The sequence below is a fragment of the Rhipicephalus sanguineus genome, chromosome 2 (assembly GCF_013339695.2).
Source record: "Rhipicephalus sanguineus isolate Rsan-2018 chromosome 2, BIME_Rsan_1.4, whole genome shotgun sequence".
Classification (NCBI taxonomy): domain Eukaryota; kingdom Metazoa; phylum Arthropoda; class Arachnida; order Ixodida; family Ixodidae; genus Rhipicephalus; species Rhipicephalus sanguineus.
Window position 1 is genome coordinate 28,882,520 of NC_051177.1, and position 22,762 is coordinate 28,905,281.

At 45.0% G+C, this 22,762-nt stretch overlaps 2 protein-coding genes across 2 annotated transcripts in view; both read left to right on the plus strand.

The window, feature by feature from the left end:
• Positions 1 to 2,685, plus strand: part of LOC119382621 (low-density lipoprotein receptor-related protein 2) — a 52,662-nt gene extending 49,977 nt beyond the window's left edge. Inside the window, exons 18-23 of the mRNA XM_037650407.2 lie at positions 40 to 87; positions 170 to 211; positions 1,264 to 1,296; positions 2,183 to 2,212; positions 2,413 to 2,460; positions 2,552 to 2,685. Of these exons, the coding sequence (XP_037506335.2) occupies positions 40 to 87; positions 170 to 211; positions 1,264 to 1,296; positions 2,183 to 2,212; positions 2,413 to 2,460; positions 2,552 to 2,685 (335 nt within the window). The remainder of the gene's footprint in view (positions 1 to 39; positions 88 to 169; positions 212 to 1,263; positions 1,297 to 2,182; positions 2,213 to 2,412; positions 2,461 to 2,551) is intronic.
• Positions 2,686 to 2,803: 118 nt separating this feature from the next.
• LOC125757480 (very low-density lipoprotein receptor-like) lies at positions 2,804 to 21,859 on the plus strand. The gene is made up of 8 exons (XM_049413080.1): positions 2,804 to 2,826; positions 3,902 to 4,024; positions 9,078 to 9,200; positions 10,962 to 10,994; positions 14,007 to 14,039; positions 15,228 to 15,347; positions 16,792 to 16,986; positions 21,592 to 21,859. Exons 2-7 carry the CDS (start codon positions 3,940 to 3,942, stop codon positions 16,938 to 16,940), a joined length of 543 nt encoding a protein of 180 aa, XP_049269037.1. The 5' UTR covers positions 2,804 to 2,826; positions 3,902 to 3,939; the 3' UTR covers positions 16,941 to 16,986; positions 21,592 to 21,859.
• Positions 21,860 to 22,762: the final 903 nt, after the last annotated feature.

Sequence of the window (22,762 nt, forward strand, 5' to 3'; positions counted from 1 at the left end):
CCGTGCTTCCAACACCACCAGTTGTCGATATATTTGCAGTACAAAACTCGCCGGTGTTTATTCCGGTAAACAAAGGACCCAGCTCAGGTTAGTACATCAAAAGACGCATGCGAGCACTTGACCTCCATGCGGCTGATGACCATCTGACCTTTACGCGCTCTGCTTGCAGGAAAGACTGGCGAGCCATCCGAACCGGTGGAATACGAGGACGGTGAGCGTCGGATTGCGTACTTGTTTCAATGAGCCATCTTTCGTAGCCCCTTATTGCGTGCACTAACCATTAGCCTGCTACACTTGCAGTGCAGGCTGGGGCATTTGTGTTTGCTTATTTCTACTTGCCCACCATAATTACTGTGTGTACTAATAAAGCCCACTAGACACAGAGGCAGGGGCTGGGGTAAATTATTGCCCTTTTCCCCCATAACCCACCATAATATATACGTACACTAATGGCTGTATGTCGAGGGACGCAATTAAGGCAGGCGAGCTTTTGCTGCTTCTCTGCTAAATAGAGAGGGGGCTGTTAGGTATACTTGGGAAGGATTGGGTTATGGTAAAAAACCTCGTGCTTGTGTACACAGTAACCCTGTGAACACAGTAACCTTGTTCAACACCTTCGCGCCTACCGGTACGTCGCAGCTAAATAAACCCTCTCGTAGACGTAACAATATGTATGGCGCGGCTGGCGTGCCAATTATTTATTTATTCATGTATTTGTTTAATCAGCCAATTAATTAATAATTAACCAATTATTTACTAATTAATTCGCTTGGAGCTAAAGACTTTTGATAATGTTATAGTTAACTACAAGCCGATACCTTGACATTGGCATAGTATGTTGGTGGCACGAGCAATAAGAAAAATTAGATGAGTTTTATTATTTTTTTACGCAATGAAACGTGCACGCACAACAGTGTGAAGTCTTTTTTATAGATGAGCCAAAGTCAGGGAACTTCGAGTACTTTTAGTTAGCTACGATGGGGCCCAAGTAAAGTTCCGCTACAGTGTTCGTTTAATATGCTCGAATATCGCTCAATTACCCACCTATCTGGAGGGGCGTTATCAGCGATACCAACACGACATCCGACTAGTGACCCAGAGTGATAGCATTCATGAGGCGGCGTGGCATTAGTTGTTATAATGTAGATGGTAGGCACGCATCATTGGCTCAATCAAGCGAGATGTTAATACCGCCAAAACTATTCGTCGTCGCCAGTTTCGCGTCTAAACCGTGGTTCGTTTTCTGCGTTTCCGTTCATGCAGTGGACGACGAGAAGTTTCACGAAGAGGAGGCAGGTGAGTGTTTGCCGGCGGTGTCGCCATTGGCGCATTCGCCCCTTTCACCACATAGTTTCGTAATAGAACACTAAAGGGAAGTCTGGCGCTAGTGTCTATGGGGGCTGCAATGCATGACGCTTCAGCCAGCATGACAATGATGGGTAGGGTGGTACGTGGATTTGCCTAAGCTTCGTTCTTTCGTCCCCGTGCGGTTCCGTGTGGCCTGCAGCCGCATTGTCGCAGGATGAAGTTCTGCACAAGTTCGGACGTCCCACTTCATCACCTTGACAATTTTAGGCTGACCAATACAAATCAGCTCGCAATGTTCACAACTAGCCACTCTTTTATCCGAAACGACAGCCAAAATACAACAATAAACGAAACCACAAGTGCGTTCGAAGCCGCAAGCGCGATGATGATGACGAAAACATTTATTTATTAAAGTGCAAAGAAAACGGGGAGGGTCCCTATTCCGTGGCTCCTATAACAACCCTAGCGATAGCCCGGGCCCACCGGACTAACGCCTGACAGACCTCGGGGGCGCCATCGCGAAGGGTGCCTTCCCACTGCTCTGGGGTACGGGTGGACCGAAGGATTGGTGGGAGGGGAGGGGAGGGAAGTAGGCAGCGGTGCACTCTATGGTGACGTGAAAGGTTGTGAGGATGGCGCCACATCCTGGACAGGCGTCGGTATAGCGAGTCGGATATAATTTAGTCAGGAAGTGCAGATTTGGAAAAGTTAGGGTCTGTAGCCGGCGAAGAAGACTAGGCAAATTCATCTACTATACCCATCATTCCCATGGCGGCTGGACGATCGCAGCGCCGCAGTTCCCTCTACTAAATGTTGCATGAAACTGTTTCACCGTTTCACCACGCTTGTTGCGTTGCCTTGCGTCTTTCGACAGATAGCGCGCTGCACACCGACGGCAAGAAGGGTAAGTAGCAGGATAGCGCGACGGATTGGTTTCACTCAGCCTGGAACAAGCTGGCCCACGCACGCTATCCGTCATTTGGCGGCTCTGTCTTTACGGGGTCCGAGGGAATCGTATTTATCTCCTCAAACCGAGCACGCCCTTCGTCTTTCAACGTCCACTCATTTCGAGCTTTGCCTGTTCTTTTTTTTGTTTTTTTTCAGGCCAGCACCGCGTAGTTGAGGGCAACGCCGAAGAAGACGACATCTCGGGTAATGTGGGACATCTGTCGTTAGCGGGATCGTTGTTATAGTTTGTGTCGCAGACGTCCAAAGGAACGCTGTCGTTGCCTTTCTGTTTCAGATTACCACGTGAGCGAGAAGGAAAAGAAACAAGGCAAGCCTACACTGATTGCTTTTGAGTGTCCGCAGTATAATCAAAAGGCAAACAAAACAAATAAAACAAACGGGGAAACAAAAACGAGTCATTCGCGTTAGCAAACCTTGCTCCCAGTTTTCCATGTACACGCTACCACTCTGCTCCTGCGTAAGTCTTTTAATAATTCTTTGTTGTAACGAAGTATTGTGTTCTGTCCATTGTTTGTCTTACAGATCCGCCCAAATTCAAGACTGCCACATGTAAGTTCTTCGAGCTTTCAAGTCACGGATTCCTAGTTTTCTATTTCTTGGTTGAAATGTCTGCACTGAACCGTTACCGTGCAAATTGCGGGCTTTAGCTCGTCAGTTGCGTGTCTTCTGGCTAGCCTTTATTTGTTTGCGTTCTGAAATGTAAAATATTGATATCTACTGTAGATTGTAGGACAGACGCTCAACTTACAACTGTAGTTTATTGGAAACCTTTCTCCCATGAGAGCACGGAATCGCGCACGTGCAGCCACCTTATCACCTAACAAAATCCTTTACTCAAGAAGATAAAAGTACCAGCTTTCCATCGTCTGCGTAAATTTTTTACTTTCAAGACAAGTGAAATATGTTTAGATGCGTCCTTGCTTGATATCCTGTTCTCTCGCGCAGTTACCAAGCGTGTAATCATGTTGCTAAGAATTTCGGTTCTGTACCAATAGGCGACGTATTTATGGTCATGACCGTACTGGTCTCGAAGCGACTGTTCGAACTCTGCCGATCGGAAAATCGATCACTCCACATGTTCCAGGAAATACCTTCGAGAAGCAGGAGGGAATCGCTTAGTATACCCATGTACCATCACCACGTACAGAAACGCGCAGCTTTCGCGTATACCTAGAAAGGAAAGGAAAAATAACGCCGAGCTCTGTACTCCGCATGTGCAGCCCAGACCTAATACATATGCAATTCCTGGATGTGATTCTCAGGACCGCATCGTTACGTACCTCTTCCTAATCGAGAGACATCACGTGGAAGTGGCTCGGTCGGTCGACCCAGCTGATGCAAAAGTTGGCTGGCGAGCAGCGCCCCCCGATAAGTTTTGAAACAGTTGCGTCATGTACGCGATATCACTGACCTGGGCACAAGAAGTCTGCGTGCTTCTGCTAAGTGCGTTCGTGCCATCGCCAGACGAGAATAAATAGCGGCTTGTCTATGCGGTCGACCCTGGCTGCATCTTTCTTTCTTTCTTATCTAAACGACGGTGGGGGTGCGTGTCGAAGCGTGCAAGCAAATGGGCCACGAGTAACGCCGTGCTGTGTGTGTTCTGTCGCCGCTGGTGACGACGCAGACCGGCCCGAGCCGTGCAAGGCGGATCAATTTCGCTGCATGGACAACGGCGAGTGCATCCCCATGAAGTGGAAGTGCGACGGCAACGAGGATTGCACCGACGGCTCGGACGAGAAGAAATGCAGTAAGCGTTATCGACCGTGGGTCACGGCTCTCGGCCGTGCCTATTGCTCTTACATCCGATCTGAGTGCCTGCGCGTGTAGTACTCTCATAATGTTGCGTGTCTAGATGGTTTCACGCTTACGTCTTCTCTCGCGAATAAGAGTGGTGTGCACGTGCTTCTCTTGCGGTAACGCGTTGTCCGCAGGTGGGCGCTACTGGCAGTTACGTGTCCGCAACGTTGGCAGAAACGTTGGGGATGCAGGAGCTCCGAATTGATAACGTGGAAATGCTCGGGCTCTCCAAAAGGGTAGTGCGGTCTAACCCCTCAATAACGACATCACTATAGGGAATCGATTTTTGTTCGTTCTCGTGAGAATTTCGTTGTCGCGGAAATAGAAAAATACGCGCACCAATTACTTCGCACAACCAAAATTATTTAAAGAAGTCGCTGATCTCGCTCTGTTTCACGTTGCTTTGAAGGAGCTTGAGGGGCTCGAGCATCACAGCCTTTAATAAGCTTTGCATAGCTTCGTCGTCGTCGTGGGCGCCGAGGAAAGTGCGAATGATGTCACGGCCAAACACTCCACATAAGCAAAGCGCAGGAGTTCCCGGCGTGCACACGGAGAGACGCGGGGCAGCAAACAGACAGCTATACAGAATGTCTGTCTGCAAGACGTCATTTTCGTAGTTGTCGTCACTAGAAACACCATGTGCCGACGTTGTTGCCAATAAAGGCGTCAGCAAAAAACTGTTCTCCGCGAAAAAAAAAAGTCGTTTTGCTATTAACAGCATCCGACCGAATGTAAACAGCAATGGGCGCACCAATGCTTGTTGGCGGAAACATATGTGCCCGACTTGTCGAATAAGCGGTGTGGCAATTTCCCAGCTTCTGGGTTCCCAACTAGCTCGTGCGTTGAAAAAAAAAATGTTCCGTATCACTACCTCAAACCTTCGTTATTGCGTGAGGGCTTTTTAAATCTCCTCGATATCGAAAGGGTGCAAATGCATTGAATTCTATGTACATTCGCCAGGGGTGCCAGATTTTGTCGTTGCCGCGGGAATTTCGTCCTCGAGGGCTGTCATTATTGAGGGGTTGAACTGTCAAACAACGTGACAATATGGCCACCGCAATCGGATTGATGTCCACGCGCAAAACACACGCGTATCGTACTTTCTGGGCACGCAAAATAAACAAAGAAAAACAAACGATGTAATGTTGTAAAAGTACAGAAAACTGAACGAATTGGTAGGAATTCAATATGGAAAGTTTTCAGCGCACACGCCACAGACTTAAATGGACACAAAAGTGAAACAATGAACAGGTTTAGATTGATAAATTGTACTCTGAGAACACTAATGTAATTAATTTCACAATTATAGGTTTAATAATAGGGGAGAAAATCAAGGTCCAAATTGAACGATAAATTTCGCGCCGAAATCTCCTCGCATGACGTCACAGATTTCAGAGTGTATTTTTAGTATTTTAGCGACATTTGCTCGACAAAACTTTCCGAAACTTGGTATGTAAAGTCTATGGCCCCGTCAGAGGACAATTTACATAATTTGTTACCGATTAGGAACTACCTAGGACCTAGTCGACGCCGTGAAAATCTATGACGTCATGGCGATTGGTGCGAGAACATCAAGGGGTGCTATCGCGGAACGATTCTATTTTTTATTCCAATGCTTTTCGTGCTTTTCGCGCTTGGCCATTGGTCAGAATGACGGTCCGTCCGCGTTATCAACGCGATCAGCCAGCCGCGAGTGGTGGATGATAAGAATAGCATAGAATATGGCATTGGAATCGGAAATAGCATCGTTCCGCGATTGCACCCAAGGTGGCGCCGCCACCGGCATTATTTTTTTTTTTGCGCGTTTTCTCGTTTACCAAGCGTCTTCTCGCGGCAAACGTGATAATTTTGGTATTGGGAAAAAGTAATTTACTAATATGAAAAAACCGTTTCTCTCTTTAGTGTTTAAGTGAAGTGCTTGTTTGTCTTCTTTCCGGGCGCGCTGGAAGCTACGCACTATGAGTTGCTTAGGCACACAAGTTTGCTGCGATATCATACATAAGCTGCAGGGGCGTAGCCAGAAATTTTTTTCGGGGGGGAGGGGGGGTCAGCCATACATTATGTATGTTCGTGCGTGCGTTTGTATGTGTGCGTGTATATAATATACCCAAGCAAAATTGAAAAATTTCGGGAAGGGTTTGAACCCCCCCCCTCCCTTGGCTACGCTCCTGATAAGGTTCTTGGTATTAGTGGCATTGAAGACATGTTAATTAACCTTCGTAACACTGCAATTAGTTGGAGACTAAAATAGGGTATTTATTTGCAAGTTTTCAGGTCTTCGAAACCTCGGAAGAGGATAAGATCTAAGGCAGCTCCTGTTCCTGCGATAGGCGTTAAATTAAATTATAAAAAGGTGTACTTGACGTCCGGTTTGTCTCTGCAGTTTTAAAATTACTCTGTAGCTTCGGACCGCAATTTTTTCTACAACGCTTTTGATTCGTTAATATTGTTTGTCATTGGTCGGGTATAACTTCACTAATGTCTGCAGTGTAATTTCTTCTTTCTTTCTTTCTTCTTTCTTTCTTTCTTTCTTTCTTTCTTTTTCTTTCTTTCTTTCTTTCTTTCTTTCTTTCTTTCTTTCTTTCTTTCTAATACTGGCCCAAATACTATAGGCGTGACGTTTCTTGGCTCCATGGGAGCATTGCACGAAAATTGCTGAGGTACAGTAGCTGCTGCAGCGGATGAAGGAGACCAGCAGCGTTATCTTTGCAAGTCGGCGTACTGTTCGCGCCTTTTACAATGCCCGAAAAGTACCTTCAAAAGAAGTTGAGCCCAAACGTCGCCGATGAGATAGTCGCGGACTCCTGGCTGACAAAGCCGTACCGACCAACGTTCAAAGCGGTCGAGTGTGCGAAAAGAAGTGGGTGTCTAAAGGAACCAGCGTGACCATGAAAAAATAAAGGCTATTCGTCTTTCTGAGCTTAACGGCTTGGTGTTTTTTCTTCTTCTAAGCAACTACACAATTGATATTCACCGTCAACAAGAAAGAAAGAGAGAGAGAAAAAAAAAGCTTACTTGTGCAAATGCAGTCTGTAATCTTTTCAGTGACCGCTGGTCGGAGGAATTGATCGGCTTGCTGTTCGCGGAATATTCCGTTGTGGCTGTGGCAAAGTTTAAAAGAGAGGTCTTAGTACTGCGAACAGACGTAACAGAGAGAAGAAGCAAACGAAATGGAACGACTTTGTAATGCGGGGGGGCCTAGACATGAATCACTTTCCTCGGCATAGATCGAAACTCTTAAAGTTGGTGCTCCTACATATGCGCCCGATTTTGCATCTCCAGGAAAAGTTCCCCGGCTAAGGTCGATTCGTTTTTGACCTATTTCGCCAGCCCAGCTTGGTCGTACTTTGCTGTACGTTACTTTTATGCGTTCTTCCTGCCTCGACACAAAACTTTCCAAGATCGTAAGTCAACTTTGACATGTACTTCACGTCCGCAGTCGCAGCTTCGAATCGGAATAAAAAAATAACTTCGCCTAAACTTTTATTCGAGTATATGTCAATCTTTTTTACGCCATGCCGATTTCTGGTCACGTTACTGCGGAAGACCACCGTTTCCTGTACCGTGAAGTTGCCTTGCAATAGCAAAATCAAAGATATCTACTTATGTCCGTACCTCGCGTAGTTGCATAGGAAGTAGTAGCAATGCGGGCCAGTGCTTGTTCGTAACGATGGTCATTGTATACGCTTGAAAGCTTGTTGAGCCGTCGTGTTTCATGGTCGCCTTTTCCAGATTTCAAACTTCGCGTATGCGAAATGCTCAAGAGTACTTCAAAGAACTTGTCTGACCTAAGATAATGATAAAAAATATATACTAGCTTCCTGAAATTTCATGCAGATTTCACCGAAAGCAGCGAAAGAATTTCTAGTCTTGTTTCGCACTATAAATCGGGTATGATGAATCATTAATTGCTAGCACTATTTTCTGTTCTACTGTAACAAAACAGTATGATGGCAAACGATGTACATGTGAAATATGTGTGGTGACACTACGCTGAAACATGCGAACTGGTTTTATAAAAGACGCGAACGTCTATAATAAGTTTTTCCTGTGGGCTTTCCAGTGACTCCATATGTTTTGAGCATCCACTAGCGATACAGGACGCATAACGCATTCAATGGCAGCAGCATAAAAGCTGTATGGCAACAGATATCTGTGGGCATTCGTGGTAGGGCTACGCGCCGCTAGCAAGTCACCGTTTTCGAAAAAATTGTGACAATGTGCTCACAGACGAAATACCAACATAGTAAGTCCGCGAAAAGATCGTCCTTTGCTGCCGCGTAATGATGTTGTAGGTGGCGATGCTTAAAATATATACAAGCTAAAATAATTTGATTACTAATGCTCACTATCTGTCGTTTTCTGCCCCATCAAAAAAATAAAAATAAAAAAGTAAATATAAAAAGTTCTGATGCAGTAATATACCGGGTCATATTATTTGGGTATATGAATAGTCACATTGTAAAAAATCTTTGTAAGCATTGTTTACCACAGTATTTTTCTAGCCTCGTGCACGGCAAGATAATGACTATTTACAAATAGATTAAGTTTCGAACCGATTCTAGAAGTGAATAACAAACACCGCGAAATCGTCGCGCACTTCCACGTTGCATTAATGCAACCAGTGTTAGCTCTTTCGCCGAACTTGACATGACGCAAAATAAAACGTGAAACGGCCGCCGCACGCCATCTTACTGAGTAAATCCTAGCGCTCTGTACTCGCGGCCCACCTTGTTTGCCCACTAAATAATTACCCACTTTCCGGCGGGCCGAGCGAATGTCGCCACGCGATATTTATGGCTTTCCTCGAGAGAGTTGAACGCTTCAATAAATCACCGGACTTTCCTGGCGCAATACATCCTTTCGGTCAGCTGCTGGAGAGGGCGAGGGAATGCGTTTGGCGGACAAGCGTGTTAACGAGCGCGCAGACGCATTCACGGTCAGCCCCGTGAACTCGTTTCCCCTCCTAATCAACAAACTCTTCCTCATCTATATTTGCGCAGAGAAAGTGTGCGAGCCCGCGGAGTTTTACGCGACCTGCGGGGACGGCGTGACGTGCATTCCGAAGACGTCGGTCTGCGACGGTGTGGCCGATTGTCCCGACAGATTCGACGAGTCCAACTGTTGTGAGTACACGAAGCGTACCCACGTCACTGTACAACACTAACGAGATTCGTGGTTTCTTTCACAATCCTCTAAGCGATGCTAACACTCCTTGATGGTCAGGTTCGTTACGTAGTAGAAAACAACCGCGACCGAATTCACGAAACTTCTAGTTCGTAAGTGCGATATCCTAATGTAGTTGAACGGAACAAAAGACACGAAAATAATCATGTTTGTTTTAAGGCGCGAGAGAACACAACAACAAGCAAGGACACGGTGTAGAGCGCGCCTAACAACTTCTTTACTTGCAGAAAAACACGTATACGTATCTCTCTCAGCGCCTGCGCAGAAAGCATGTTGGCATCGATTGTGATAAGGTAACGCATGGTCAATGAACTGTTTCTTAGGTTTATACAATACTAAGGCATTGTCACTAACGCACATGTCACCTTTTTTTTGCCGATACAGAATGCTTCCATCAATTCTCTGACGGTAATTGCCTGACGGTAAACACTTGCAATAATTAGATCAAAATATAGAGTTCTGTACTGATCGCGTATGCTTGGGCTATGCCCGGCGTACAAGAAAAGGCGCTTCTGCCATTCAAAGCTATTAAAACGGGGTATTGCGCCACTATGTCTTGAATCCGCACTCATGAGGTCGTGTATCCATGAGATGCAATCCAGCTTCGATAAATAATTGGTCAGGCTTGCTTCAGCTGGGTTCCCTTGTTCGCTTGTGACTGGCGTCACCGAAAACCTCTTAAAAATGTAGAAATGGGCTCCTCCTAGTGCTGTAGCTGAGGTCCCTCGTAAAGAGGCCAGACCGGTGGCCGTGCCTTATATATGTGGCACAAGTTGGCTCATAGCCTGAAGAAGGTTGCGAGCAGACATGGCGTTCCGCTCATCTTTTCAGCTCCTAGGAAGCTAGGAGGGCTTTGCTGTCAAATAGAAAAAGAAACAGGTAAAGTTAGAGGATGTGGAACTCAGCATTGGCTATCGTACAAGAGATGTGCCGAAAGGGTAGTCTGAGATTCTTCTAACACGAGGCTGTTCCTACATAGTACATGGAAAATGAGCGATCAGGGAGGATGAACGAAACGTTGAGCAAAATAAAGAGGGCCCTAATTTGTCTAAGCATATTAGGAATTGCGCTTCAGACTCCTGTGGACCACGCTTTTCGGACGTGCGGGTTCTCGTCAGAAGTAAAGATAAAACAGCTAGAGAATTCGTGGAAGCATGCCGTATCGGCAAAAAAAGGTGACATGCGCCTTAGTGACACTTCCATAGTCTTGTATAAATCTGAGGAACAGTTTACTGAGCATGTGTCACCTTATCACAATTGATGCAAACGTGTTTTCTGTGCAGGTGCTGAGAAAGATAAGTATGCACGTGTTTTTCTGCAAGTAAAGCAGTTGTTAGTGGCGCTTTGACCCGTGTTCTTTCTCGTGATTTTTCTCTTGCTCCTTAAAGCAAATACGAGCGTGCATCAACTCGCCCAACAAAAAGTTCTCTTAAACGAAAATGATCTGCGTTACTCTAGCAAGAAGGGGCGTAGCCAGACATTTTTTTTTCGGAAAGGGAAGGGGGTTCAACTAACCTTTATGCATCATCGTTCGTGTGTTTATATGTGTTCATGTATATATACACATTCAAAACTGAAAAATATCGCTGGGAGAAGACTAAGCCCCCCTCCCCACCCCCTCCCTCTGGCTATGCCAGTGCTAGTGAGTACTGACTATATGTTAATGCCCGTTTCGTTTTTTTCTCTCTCCTGTTTTTCAGCTAAAGGGGTCACCGCTAAAATCAATGCCTTGAGTAAGCATTACAGCAAACGTCTTGTATTGCTAGAAACACGAAATACGAGCTCATTTGTAGAATAATAAATCCTTTGACTCGGGAGAAACGTTCCCAGCTGATAGCGTTTGTTCATGTGAATAATGTAATGCGATCAATTTGCCTGTCCAGGAACTGAGCTTAGCAGTTGGCTTTTCTCAGTTGCAGGTTTATATCTTCCTTTGAGACTGAAGATGTTCTCATTGAAATCGTCACTTTTTCTGATCTGGCTCACTTATTTGCTGCTTGCGTGCGTTAAACGCATTTTCAATATTTCTAAGGCCTCTTTGCCGCTTTTGCGGATGAAGACAACTTCTTGGATGTCACGTGTTCGCCAAGTCTTATTATTTTTGTCCACGAGATGAGATACATGTAATTTCTTCACGTAGTCTTCTGAAGCCTGTAAGTTTATTACTGGTATAATTGAAACAAAGAAAAAAAACTGCAGAAGAACGTTAGTGTAATTTGGCATGCTTTCTTTTTGCTGTACATGCTAGCCTCCGCGCACGAAATTCAGATCATGAGGAGGGGACAGAAAAGAGGCAGACAGTTCAAGAGGTTGCTATGAGACAGCCAGATTGCATTGATCGGCCAAGCCAATAGACGACAACTTGTTATTTCACTGTCTGTCGCAGTCTATCTCGTTTTCACTGTCTGAATTTCGCGCCACAAACAAGTATGCACAGCAAACAAGCAATCCTTCTTTCGATGCAGCAGTTTCAGCAGTATATACTACACCTCGGCCATCTTGACTGACTTGCTTGGTGTAACAACAAGACAAAGAGAAAGAAAAACGCGACTACACCTTAAGTTTCGAAAAAAAAAAGTAACGCGATTACATCTAAAGAATTCCGGCGCAAACACCGAGAGACTTGCTTTGATTTCGTGCAGGGAGCGAACTGAAAAAAAAAAAAACCGCTAGACCAACCAAACAAACAAAAAAGCCACGTAATATAGCGGACATGCTGAGCGGATCAGCTTCGCGGCGTTTTTGTGACCGACTCTAAAAGCCTTCCGCATTCCGACCCTAGAACGCGACACATAGCCTTCATACGAGTGACGCAAGCTTTTATTTGGACTTAAAGCGTGTTTTTCTCGGCCAGAAAAGGGTTTCTGATCTGTGCATTCCTATGCCAATGGTGAAAAAAGACTGGAGGGGTAACTCTCGGAACTTGTGCGAGGAAATCTAAAGTGCGCCAACGGACTGGTGTTTACTTCAATGCTAATATCGGCGCGCGCGCGTGTCGGAAATCGGCTTATGTGTTCGTGCATCGACTCTTGTTGCGGTAAGCCCGTTTGTAGCGAGTCTTTCGCGTTTGTTACACTGATACTTCACAGTCACTCCGTGTGGAAGTTTTTTTTTTTTTACTTTGCTTTAAATATGGGGCTAGGTGATACGAATCGTAATGGAGGATTAGATACGACACAGACGCTTGTAACAGACGTTCTGTTGCGACTGCTTCTATGGTACTATCTCTTACTGCCAACGAATTGACACATTAGCCGTCACGGCGGTGCAGTGGTTACGGTGCTCGGCTGGTGACTCGAAGGTCACAGGTTCGATCCCGTCCGCGGTGGTGATATTTTTGATGGAGGCGAGAATGCTAGAGACCCGTGTACTTGGATTTAAGTGCGCGTTAAAGGACCCCAGGTGACGAAAATTTCCGGAGCCCTGCACTACGGCGCGCCTCGTGATCATATAGTGTTTTGGCACGTAAAACCCCAGCAGTTATTATTAACGAATTTACACACATTATAGCTAACATGCACCGTTGACGAACATAGTGACATTTTAAGCGTTTGTAGCAAACCCCACGTCTTATGAGCCTAGTTTCTTTTCCGCTGCACTTTGAGTTGCTTGTTTATCAACTATTTGCCGACCACAAAGTAGGTTTGTAATAATAATTGTTGGCGTTTAACGTCCCAAAACCACGATATAATTATGGGAGACGCCGTAGTGAAGGGCTCCGGAAATTTTGACCACCTGGGGCTCTTTAACGTGCACCTAAATCTAAGTACACGGGCCTCAAGCATTTTCGCCAAAGTAGGATTGTCAGGATATACATATATTTCAATGAGCGTGATTTTGCAGAAGTGCCTGGCAATGTCAGTTCGTTCACGTGGTCGCCTGACACCCAGTGTAATATTAAATGACTCGAAGGCGGCCTGGTAGCTAACCTATAGTGACGTCCTCACTGCAACTCGGCGCCGCCTTATGTGAAACGGGTGCATGAAAGAGCGACTGCGAAGGAAGTTACTTAGAGATACGCGCGTTCATCGAAAATTATGAATGGACATCGTAGCGGAAGGTCACGGCATGTCTTTGCAGAAATAGTTTTGTTGCTCGCAATTTAAAGGACCCCTAAACCACTCCGAGTTCAAAGACGAGAGAGTGGTTTCTTTCTAGCATTCACTACCCTTTCTAGGGGCGCTATCTCCTCCTCGCCACTCATTTCTTTATGAGACATGTGGACAACGTCAGCACCAAGCGTTGAGCCTGTCAAGATTTCGTTCTTTTCGTCTACGCGCTGTTATCTCCTCTTGCGCAGTCAAAAGCGCATAAAATTAAGTGAAATCGGTTGATGTCCCACGATAGTCATGCGAGACGAGGCAGAAAGGACGTGCGACTGCTTGGCAAAGTATGTCAGGAGACAATTCATAACTGATATCCCTAGTATATGGACCAACCGAGAGCTTACGCGCACATACGTCACGTGAACAGACTGCTGGCGACACGAATTCTGCCGTAAAGACGGGAGCGAATAACGCATTCGTTCTTTGTAATATGTTCAGAGGTTGTTCAAGGGCCCTTTCAGGAGGCTCGGCATGATTTGTGACCACTAATGTCCCCTTCGTCCTTTCCTGCATGTTTACCGCTCTTCTGAAACATAATAAATAAAAAAATACCTATATAAGTAAAAAATAAAGAGAAAAAGAAGTGGTGTGGGAAAACGGGCTTCCACACATTTAATCTTATTCTCTTTTTAACTCCAGAGGGCCTATCTGTTCCCGAAGAGGACCGCCTGAGTAAGCACTACCCTTTGTAATTTGCAGTGGCTCATAGAAGCGTTACAAAAGAAGCCTTACGGTTAGGCAAATCGAGGCTTTCGTATTCATCTCTATTTTGTGTGGTCATAGTAGTCCACCGTAAAACTGTTTGTTTAATAGCCGAAACAAGTTCAAGTCGCACACAGCTGACAGAACACCACGTCTATGTATGCGCACTCATCTACACGGCGCAAAGTGCAAAAAAAGATAACACACGCGGCCAATGAAGAAAGTATGCACTGGAATGTATTGTAAAGGTGAAAGCTCCAATCGAAATGTTAAAGGTAAATGCACGCGAAACCCATAAAAACTGCAAGAAAATGGGTAATTTGAAAAATTGGCAGCACAAGGACTTATCATTTCATAACTCTGTACCCAAATTGACCTATTGTTATTCCGTGAAATTTATTTCTTAGAACATTTGAAGAAATGACCTCAAAATGACCTCCTATATTAGTTCTAAATGACAAAAAATGTTATTTGTTCGTTCTAGCGGATGTCTATCTGTAGATTTAATGGCACACTTCAGAAGGGCGTAATATATTTTCTGCCTGTTTTTAATGTTTGTTATACAAAACTATTTCAGTATCAGTATACTTGAAGAAATAGACGACATAAATAAAAAAAAAATGAATTGCCCCAGGCGGTTTATTTATTGAGTTATTTAAGGCACTGCGTAAAGGGGGTAATACGAGAAGTTGTTTAAACATGTAGAATAATAACAAAACAAACGGAAAGAATATACATATCTAAAGAAATAACAGGAAAACAAAAAGGTTACAGTAACGTATTAGGGAATGTAAGGTAATATTGCGTTAGATGATATAGGTACAACAAAACAAACCGAAGATTCAAGAAAAAAATACACTTTGGACCGCGACAGCTTTATATACAAGAAAATTTGACACAGTGAAATACGAAGAATATAATTAAAAACGAAGAAGTTTCAAGCTGCAATACTGGTGGCGCTGTGTTTATGAATAATGTGTTTATGAAACAATGATAGCAGGGCGATATCCCGATGATCGCGCTTTGTCTGCAACGCATCTTTAAGAAATCGTTGGATCGGTTAAAAGGAAAAGAAAATTACCTCTTATCATAGCGATGAGGGTTGTGACGTGAAGTACTTCCTTAGTGGCATTTATATTTGGCGTCGTCGTGTTGCAGAATTCCCAGACTGCCCCGCGGACTACTTCAAATGCAAAACAAACGGGAAGTGCATCATGAACATCTTAGTGTGCGACGACGAGGACGACTGCAACGATGGCTCGGACGAAAAAAATTGCGGTAAGATCCTTGCGGTACTTTTACGAACGCAAAAAAATTAACGAATCGTCAATTTGTTACGTAATCTACACAGAGCTAAACGGCAAACCTTAAAGGAGCACTGACACAAAATTTCGAAGGCGAGATAATGAGTGAAATAGATGTATGTGGAGCCGTACACAACGTCTACGAAATATCGAGGGCCAATATAGCCTAGAACATATTTAAATGTTTAAGCTAGGATGCTGCCTAGCTCGGTGCTCTTTGAAACCGAAACTGCGACTGGGCGCTCTAAAAACGTCTCTAAATAACCGTCGCGCACTCGCGCAAACGAGGTTTGCAGCCATGATAAGTGGATCATAAGCTATCTATTGCAAAAAAAAAAAAAAAACAAGGTGCAAAATTTTTGTGTCAGTGCTCCTTTAAGGCGGAATCTCGAATGTTTCAAGAACAATTTGGCGTTGTCTGGCCGCTTCCGCTAACGATATCGTCACATTGTAGCAGCAGTTACGAAATAAACACTGTCAGTGATTCCAGTTCTGAATCGAAATTTTTATCGCGCGTACTCGTGCCCAAGAAACAGCTAGAAACGCTCAAAGAGCGATATCGGCGACGCAGCCTTCAAGAATAGGGATGACCGTTACCTGTATGAACAGGTAAAGTTCATTCCTATTTATACGCCTTCAAATGTCATTATTAACCGATATTTGACACTTGCTCACAGTTTCCGATTTAGTACCATTTGCGCCATGCACGAACTCTGATTAGACAAGACGCTCTTTGATTTAAGACTGGCAACGAGAATCGCTGAACACGTTGTGCGTGGATGAAAGGGATCACTGACAACCGCACGTTTGTAGCACGAAGCCACAAGGAAATCCGTACGCATTTCTCAGGAAGGAAAGCTTCTTAGTTGAATAAAAATTCTATCTGTTCCGGCGATCGAACCCACGTTCAACGACCTTGCGGGGCGGTCGCTCCGGAAAGGCGTTGGTCCCGGGTTCGATTCGCGGACCAGGACGAACTTCTTAATCAACTCGGATCACATAAAGTGCATCATCACGCAAGAAAACCATGTAATGTAGATTCGTACGTATCGTTATCATTATCATGAAGATAGTCGGTCATTGGCAGTCAACAGTGACGAACGGAATTAGTGATTTAGGCCTATGTGGTTTATTTAGATTTTGTACATAATTGGAAATTTTAATTTCCCGCGCAGAAATTTGCGATTGTAGAAGTTCCTTTGGAACTAGATGAGCTTTACTGAGCTATTGTAGATTGTGTTATGTGAAGGCCATGCCGATACCATCGCAGAGAAGCAATGAGACATTGCCTTTAATCTGGTTTACCAATCGTTCCTTAGTGTCCCTTTGGACGTGTGGTCTAAAGAAGTCGCTACCTTCCTCATGCTCCATGTGTCTTCCCTTTTTCCTGTCTCTCTGCGTGCCTTGCACTGTCGCAGTGAAGCAGTGCCCGCCGACCCACTTCCAGTGTGAGTCGGACAAGACGTGCATCAAGCGAATATTTCGTTGCGATGGCGACGTCGACTGCGAGGACGCGTCGGACGAGAAGAACTGTCCCGTCGGTGGCCCTGGCGGAGGAGGCCACTAAGGGACCTCCCGCCACGAATATGGCGCAGCGGAGAACCACGACTCGAGTACGTGTTGAACGCTGCCCGATTTGTGTGGAAAGAAGGCGTCGCCATAAACAAGGTGTTTCGGCTAACTTGCGTGTGTTTCTTTTTATTTCCGCGCCTCTAAAGAAAATCTGAAAAAAAATTATACAGGGCAAGCAGTTATCTTAGCATAGATGAAATGCTATAAAATGCTGCTGAACAAGCGGTAAAACTTTTCTATTGAATAGTTTTCTTTCGAGTTACTATTTTAAAGGTTAATTAAGTAATATCTTTGCATAATTACCTAGCTTGGTGGATTGACAGTTGTTTGAGCATAGATGAAACATTGCGACGTTTCAGAACAAAATATACAACTTTTGTATTGACGATGTTTTGCGAGAATTGTGAGTTAAAAGTTAATTAAGCAATCTTTTAAATACCAGTCTCGCGGAATCGATAAAATATCCTGACGTGCTGCATACGGCACAGAACACTGGGCCAATATGACTCGCGAAGCGCGTATATTTGTTTTTATTTTTTAATAGTAGGCGCAAGTTAGCTGAAACACCCCGTAGATCCTTACTTGAATTTGAATGCTCAACGCAGAAATTTGGGCTAGTTAAGGGTAACTGAACTTTTGCTTATCTTAACAAGCGCAACGCAACAATCGCATTAGGAAGGGACGCGTAAACAGGACAGGCGCTGGACATCAACTGAAAGTTTACTGTCGCAAAACGATGGCAATGCTCATACATACGCACAACCTACAAAGAAGTGCAGACGGCGCTGCTAACACAGATATCTGCATAAGCTTTTTCCTCGGCATGCAAAGCCGGGGAAGGTGTGTTCACACATTTATCTGAAAATGATATAAATGTATGACCGTTTATCTCATTTTCTCATTCTGTAACGATAGATAAATGTGTGAGCATTTATCTCTTCTCTAACCATAGCCTTGCATAATATAGTTTAGCAAGGGGATGGGAAAGGGAAGCGAGGATGCGGAAGACTGATGTTAGGGTGCGGAGGAGGGAAAGTAGGAGGAAAATGAGGTGAGAGGGTAACCCCCATATCATAACCATGTACAGGCGCTTTCACACTTAGGGCAAAACTCGGAGCACGTTGCAAAGCGCTCCGAGTTTTCCCCTAAGTGTGAAACAGCCTGTACATTATAGCGTAGCAAGTGGTGGGAAAGAGAAGCTTGTGCCAAGCAGCTCCTAGCATAGTATAGTATACCAAAGGGGTGGGAAGGGGAAGTGAGGATGGGAGAGGTGGTGTGAAGGAGGGAAAGGGTAAAGCATAGCATAGCCTTGTATAGTAGTAGCTAGAGTACAGCAAGAGGTATGAAAGGGAAGTGAGGGTTAGGAGCGGGGATGTGAGGGAGAGGAGGGGAGAGAATAAAGATAGCATTGTATAGTATAGAAAAATGATGGCAAAGAGAAGTGAGGGAAAGGAGGAGGCGACGGCCACCAGCTCCGCTGTCTCCTCGGTCTTGGCACCACTAGTGCGTGTCTGCCCCAGTTGTTTTAAGATACAAAAAATGGTGTCTGGGTTTTGTGGGATGAAAGTTCACTCAAACCAAGATTTAGATACAAGAGCATGTTGTGGTTGAGATATGTGAAGTGGCATTAGATTTCGACTTCAGATGCTAACTTAAGGGCATAAAAGTGCGATAAGTTTGTAGCTGAGAAACGCGAAACATTTCAGAGTTCTTACGAAAGTGTGTTTCTTCGAAGCTCACCACGGCGGTATTTCACAGAAACCGCTTTTGCCCTCCAGTCATCCTCCAAAAATGCTCAAAAGATGTTCCCAATTTTTTTCTCGCATTTTAGGAGGAGTCTACAAATACAGCCTTCTTTATTATAATCCTGCTAGCGCCTCGTCCTTGGTGCGAGGAGATGATAGTCTACGGTTGGGAATACAGCGATGATCGACTTGCGCGCGATTTCAGCCTCGTTTCTATCGGAAGGCGAGAAGAGCAAACAATACACAAGACGAAAAACAAACAAAACAGAGAGAACTCGTGAAAACAGCAGTCGTGTTTCGAAACGAAATCTCTTTCGGCGATCCGTTTCGGGCAGCATAGCATTCCTCTTGACGCGAAAAGACATTTCTTAAAGTCGCGATGTTCCCGTCATCCGTGCTTTCGATGCACAAAGCGATATCACAAAGTGCACCCATCCACATATATCTTTTCGTAACACCAATTTTCGACGGCTAAGGCTACGAGAGCACCCTTTAACGGTCGTATGCTCGGGGGACCTAATACTTTCTGAAGATAGGCTCCCAAAATGAAGTTCTGGTCGAGTCACCCGAGCGCGAGAGATGCTACCTCTTCAATTGCAAGTTTGCATGCCGAAGCATGCTTGACGAAACTGCGTCACTAAAAGCCTGCCTCTCTACCTGCTCCCTCAAATCCATATAAGGTTTGCGTGAGTGCCTACTTGCGTCACAAGTGTACAAAGTCAACAGATCACAAAGGCAAGGCGAGCATACAGGAAAGTATACATTTGTTTTAAGCGCAGTACATAAATGATATAAAATAACGCGAGAGTGGACAAAAAAAGCTTAACGCCTGTGAGAGTCTTGCTCGCATTGTCTGTATTGAAGAGGCACTGCAACACTTTACCAAGTAACCGTCGAATGGCTTCAATAAAGGAGTTTATTGCCTAGTGATTTGGCCGCCGCAAGTAGTTTTAGAATCCGTCAAGTACGAGAGGAATTACAGAGATTTCTCGCACGCTGTAATTGCGTTCTCTATTCTCTCGTCCCGATGAGTGCGCCGGAAGCTGAGCAGGGAGGGACGGTACGGGCGAAAGAAGTCACGCGCGCTTCGTGACCTTGAGCACTTTTTATTTATTTTAACGCGATAGCGTTAGAGAGCTCGGTTCGCAGAAATGCCGCCGTCAGTGTCGGCGTCGCTACGTAGCAATTGTGAGCGAAAAATCGTCCGTGACCGAAAAATCTAGAAAGGTGCAAATAAAATAAACAATAAAAATCTTCGGTCCCATTGAGGATCGAACCCGGGCCGTTTGCGTGGCAAGCAGGTGTTCTACTACAAAGCCACGATGTTACTTGCAACTGCTTCGGGAAAAAACACTACATAAATGTCATGTAGTGGAAGGAGTCTCCTTAACGCATTTTGTTCGATAGGTGTCACGACGAAAATGAGCCCATTCAGCGATCTGTAGGCGCATTGGCGAGACCGCCAAACTACGTTTCTTGCGCGACGCCATGCTTCGAAAAAAAAAAAAACGGGATAGTGCAACCATCGCTGCCATCGCCCCTAAAAACACACACGAACTTTCAAACAGCTCCAAAAATGGACAACTATGTCCATCTAGCGGAAAACATATCAAGCCAATGCCTCCTTTCGTGCTCCTTTCTCGAGGAGGCGTTGATCAAGCAAACATTAGAGAATGTGCTGCCATCTGTGAGTTATTGTGAGAAATATGTCTAGCACAGGGAAGTGCTTTAGATCGAAAACCTGTACCGTTACTATAGTTACATAGCGCGTGCGCGCGCGTGTGTCTGTCTGTGTGCGTGTGTGTGTAACAACACACGTTAATAAGTATGCACTTAGTGGTTGAAGTGCGCACTAGGGGCCGGATTTCGCTATCGCGTTCAACTCTTAAAGGCGAAGCTTAAGATCCCTCAATTTTTTCTTCGAACGCCCGGCTTACCTTCAGTGTGATCGCGCACGGGCACCTGACGGCCTCCCGCGGCGGCCGCCGTGACTATGTAGCTCACGATGCTCAAGGCGGCCAATAGTCGTGAATTTGGGTATAATGTGGCACGGTAACTTGGGTATATGATTTGTAGAAAGACGAGGGAACGATCTCTAACGGACTTTGAGAATTAATTGTAAGTTCCAGGCCACGTGCTGCGCTATATATAATGCTTGGCTCGTGTGTTGTCCGGAGCCTCGACTACCGATCGGCAGCGTTTTATGACCATGCTGAAAAAGTGCTGCATGGCCCATTTAGGCTGCTCCTAACCTGTAGGGCTACGGCGACTTCTGTTTCTAGGTCAGCGTCCTTAGGTATATTATGTATTTGTACACGATCTGCCAGCGGAACACTGGCATCATCATCATCATTACGCTCACTGCAGAGCAAAGGCCTCTCCCATGTTTAGCCTACTAATCCGGTCCTGTGCTTGCTGCGGGCATGTCATCTCCGCAAACTTCTTTATCTCGTCTGTCCACCTAACTTTCTGCCTCCCCCTCACGTGCTTGCCTTCTTTTGGAATCCAGCCTTACTCTTAATGACCAGCGGTGGTCTTGCCTTCGAGCTACATGCCCTGCCCATGCCCATTTCTTCTTGATTTCTACCAAGATGTCCTTGGCACCCGTTTGCTCCTCGACCCGCTCTGCGCTCTGGATGTATTAGACGGCGGATATGGCACATCCTGTTCACCGCTGACGTCACATAGTAGGTGAACTTAAACGGCAAGCAGCACACTTTGAACTGCGCTTCCTGCCATTAAACTTGCCTTATGGAAAGCTAGCAGCTCTCAAGTGTGCTAGCAGCTCTCAAGACTCTCACGCTTGAGAGTTGCTAGTAGCTCTCAAGTGTGTGGTGTGTGGCAGGTTGAATGCTCGTGATTATGGTTTTAACTTAACGCAGGTCTTTCGAACTGTTTCAGACACTGGCTCCGGATACATCACCATCGCTTGACACTCCGACTCTACATGCTGCAGGAAGCGGACACACTCACTGGTCATCCGAACAGTTGCGCATGCAACGAACTGAAAACGCGTGACAGACGGTGAAAACGAGAACTTTCCCGTCGTTGAAGTTGTTGGCTATTGTCATCAATATAATGTTTCGTTGAATCATACTTCCACTGAGTGCCTGCGCATGATTTCGACATATTTTCTTGCTGTAGGTGCATATATTAAACGATGTTGCATGGTTACAAGTAATCTTAGGTTTGCATTTCTTTAAATTCTATTTACTGCGAGAATGATCCATGAAACACCATTTCGCGACTAAATAAACTACGACAAATAATAGGACATGTTTTATTGTCTCTTTTCTTTCGCCGCTGATTCATCGATAATTCGCAACCAACTAAGCAGAAAATGTATCCTATGCCGTGGGAACCGGATCTTTCCATGTGAAAGGTGATAAGACACCACAGCACTGTAAATAAAAGTTGTACACTCTTAGCCTTGAGTGAAGTTTACGTGTGCTCCACGGGAAACTTCTTCAGTCTAAATACCCTGAAACTCTCACGAACGAGTACACGCCTTTGAGTAGGAGAGTTCCTGCGTGCTTGAGTGTATATTTGCGATCTCTTGTCTCTACCTCATTAGCTTTAGAACAGGAAAGCAAAGTGCTTCTAGTGCGCGTGCATGAAAAAATGTCGTAAGCTCAGAGCTCCTTCTTTGTTCGGACATATGCAAGGTCCCTTATTTAATCTCTTCTGGTATGTTTATCCGTTTGTTTGTCGGGGTCAAGCTTTCTCGCTCTGCTTCAGAGAGCGAAAAAGCTTCTATATGCTTTGTGTACCTTTAGATTTTTTTATTAATAATTCATCTAAAAACTTTCATCGGACAAATATAGTGCAACAATGTCAACGAAGCAGCGCTCCCTGCCACTAAGCAAGCAAGCGCTGTCCTAAGAAAGATGTGTTATAAAAGAATTTGATAAAAATCAACCGAAATTATGAAGCAGTTAACGTGATGTGCGTTGCCGCTCATCCTTCTGCAAGAAAACTGCGCCTGTATATAATTGTAGAGGTGTTGCTAGCAGGGAATGATTTTCCCGATTTTGGAAGCCATGAATGAGCAGGTTTGCGCTTACAGACGTAA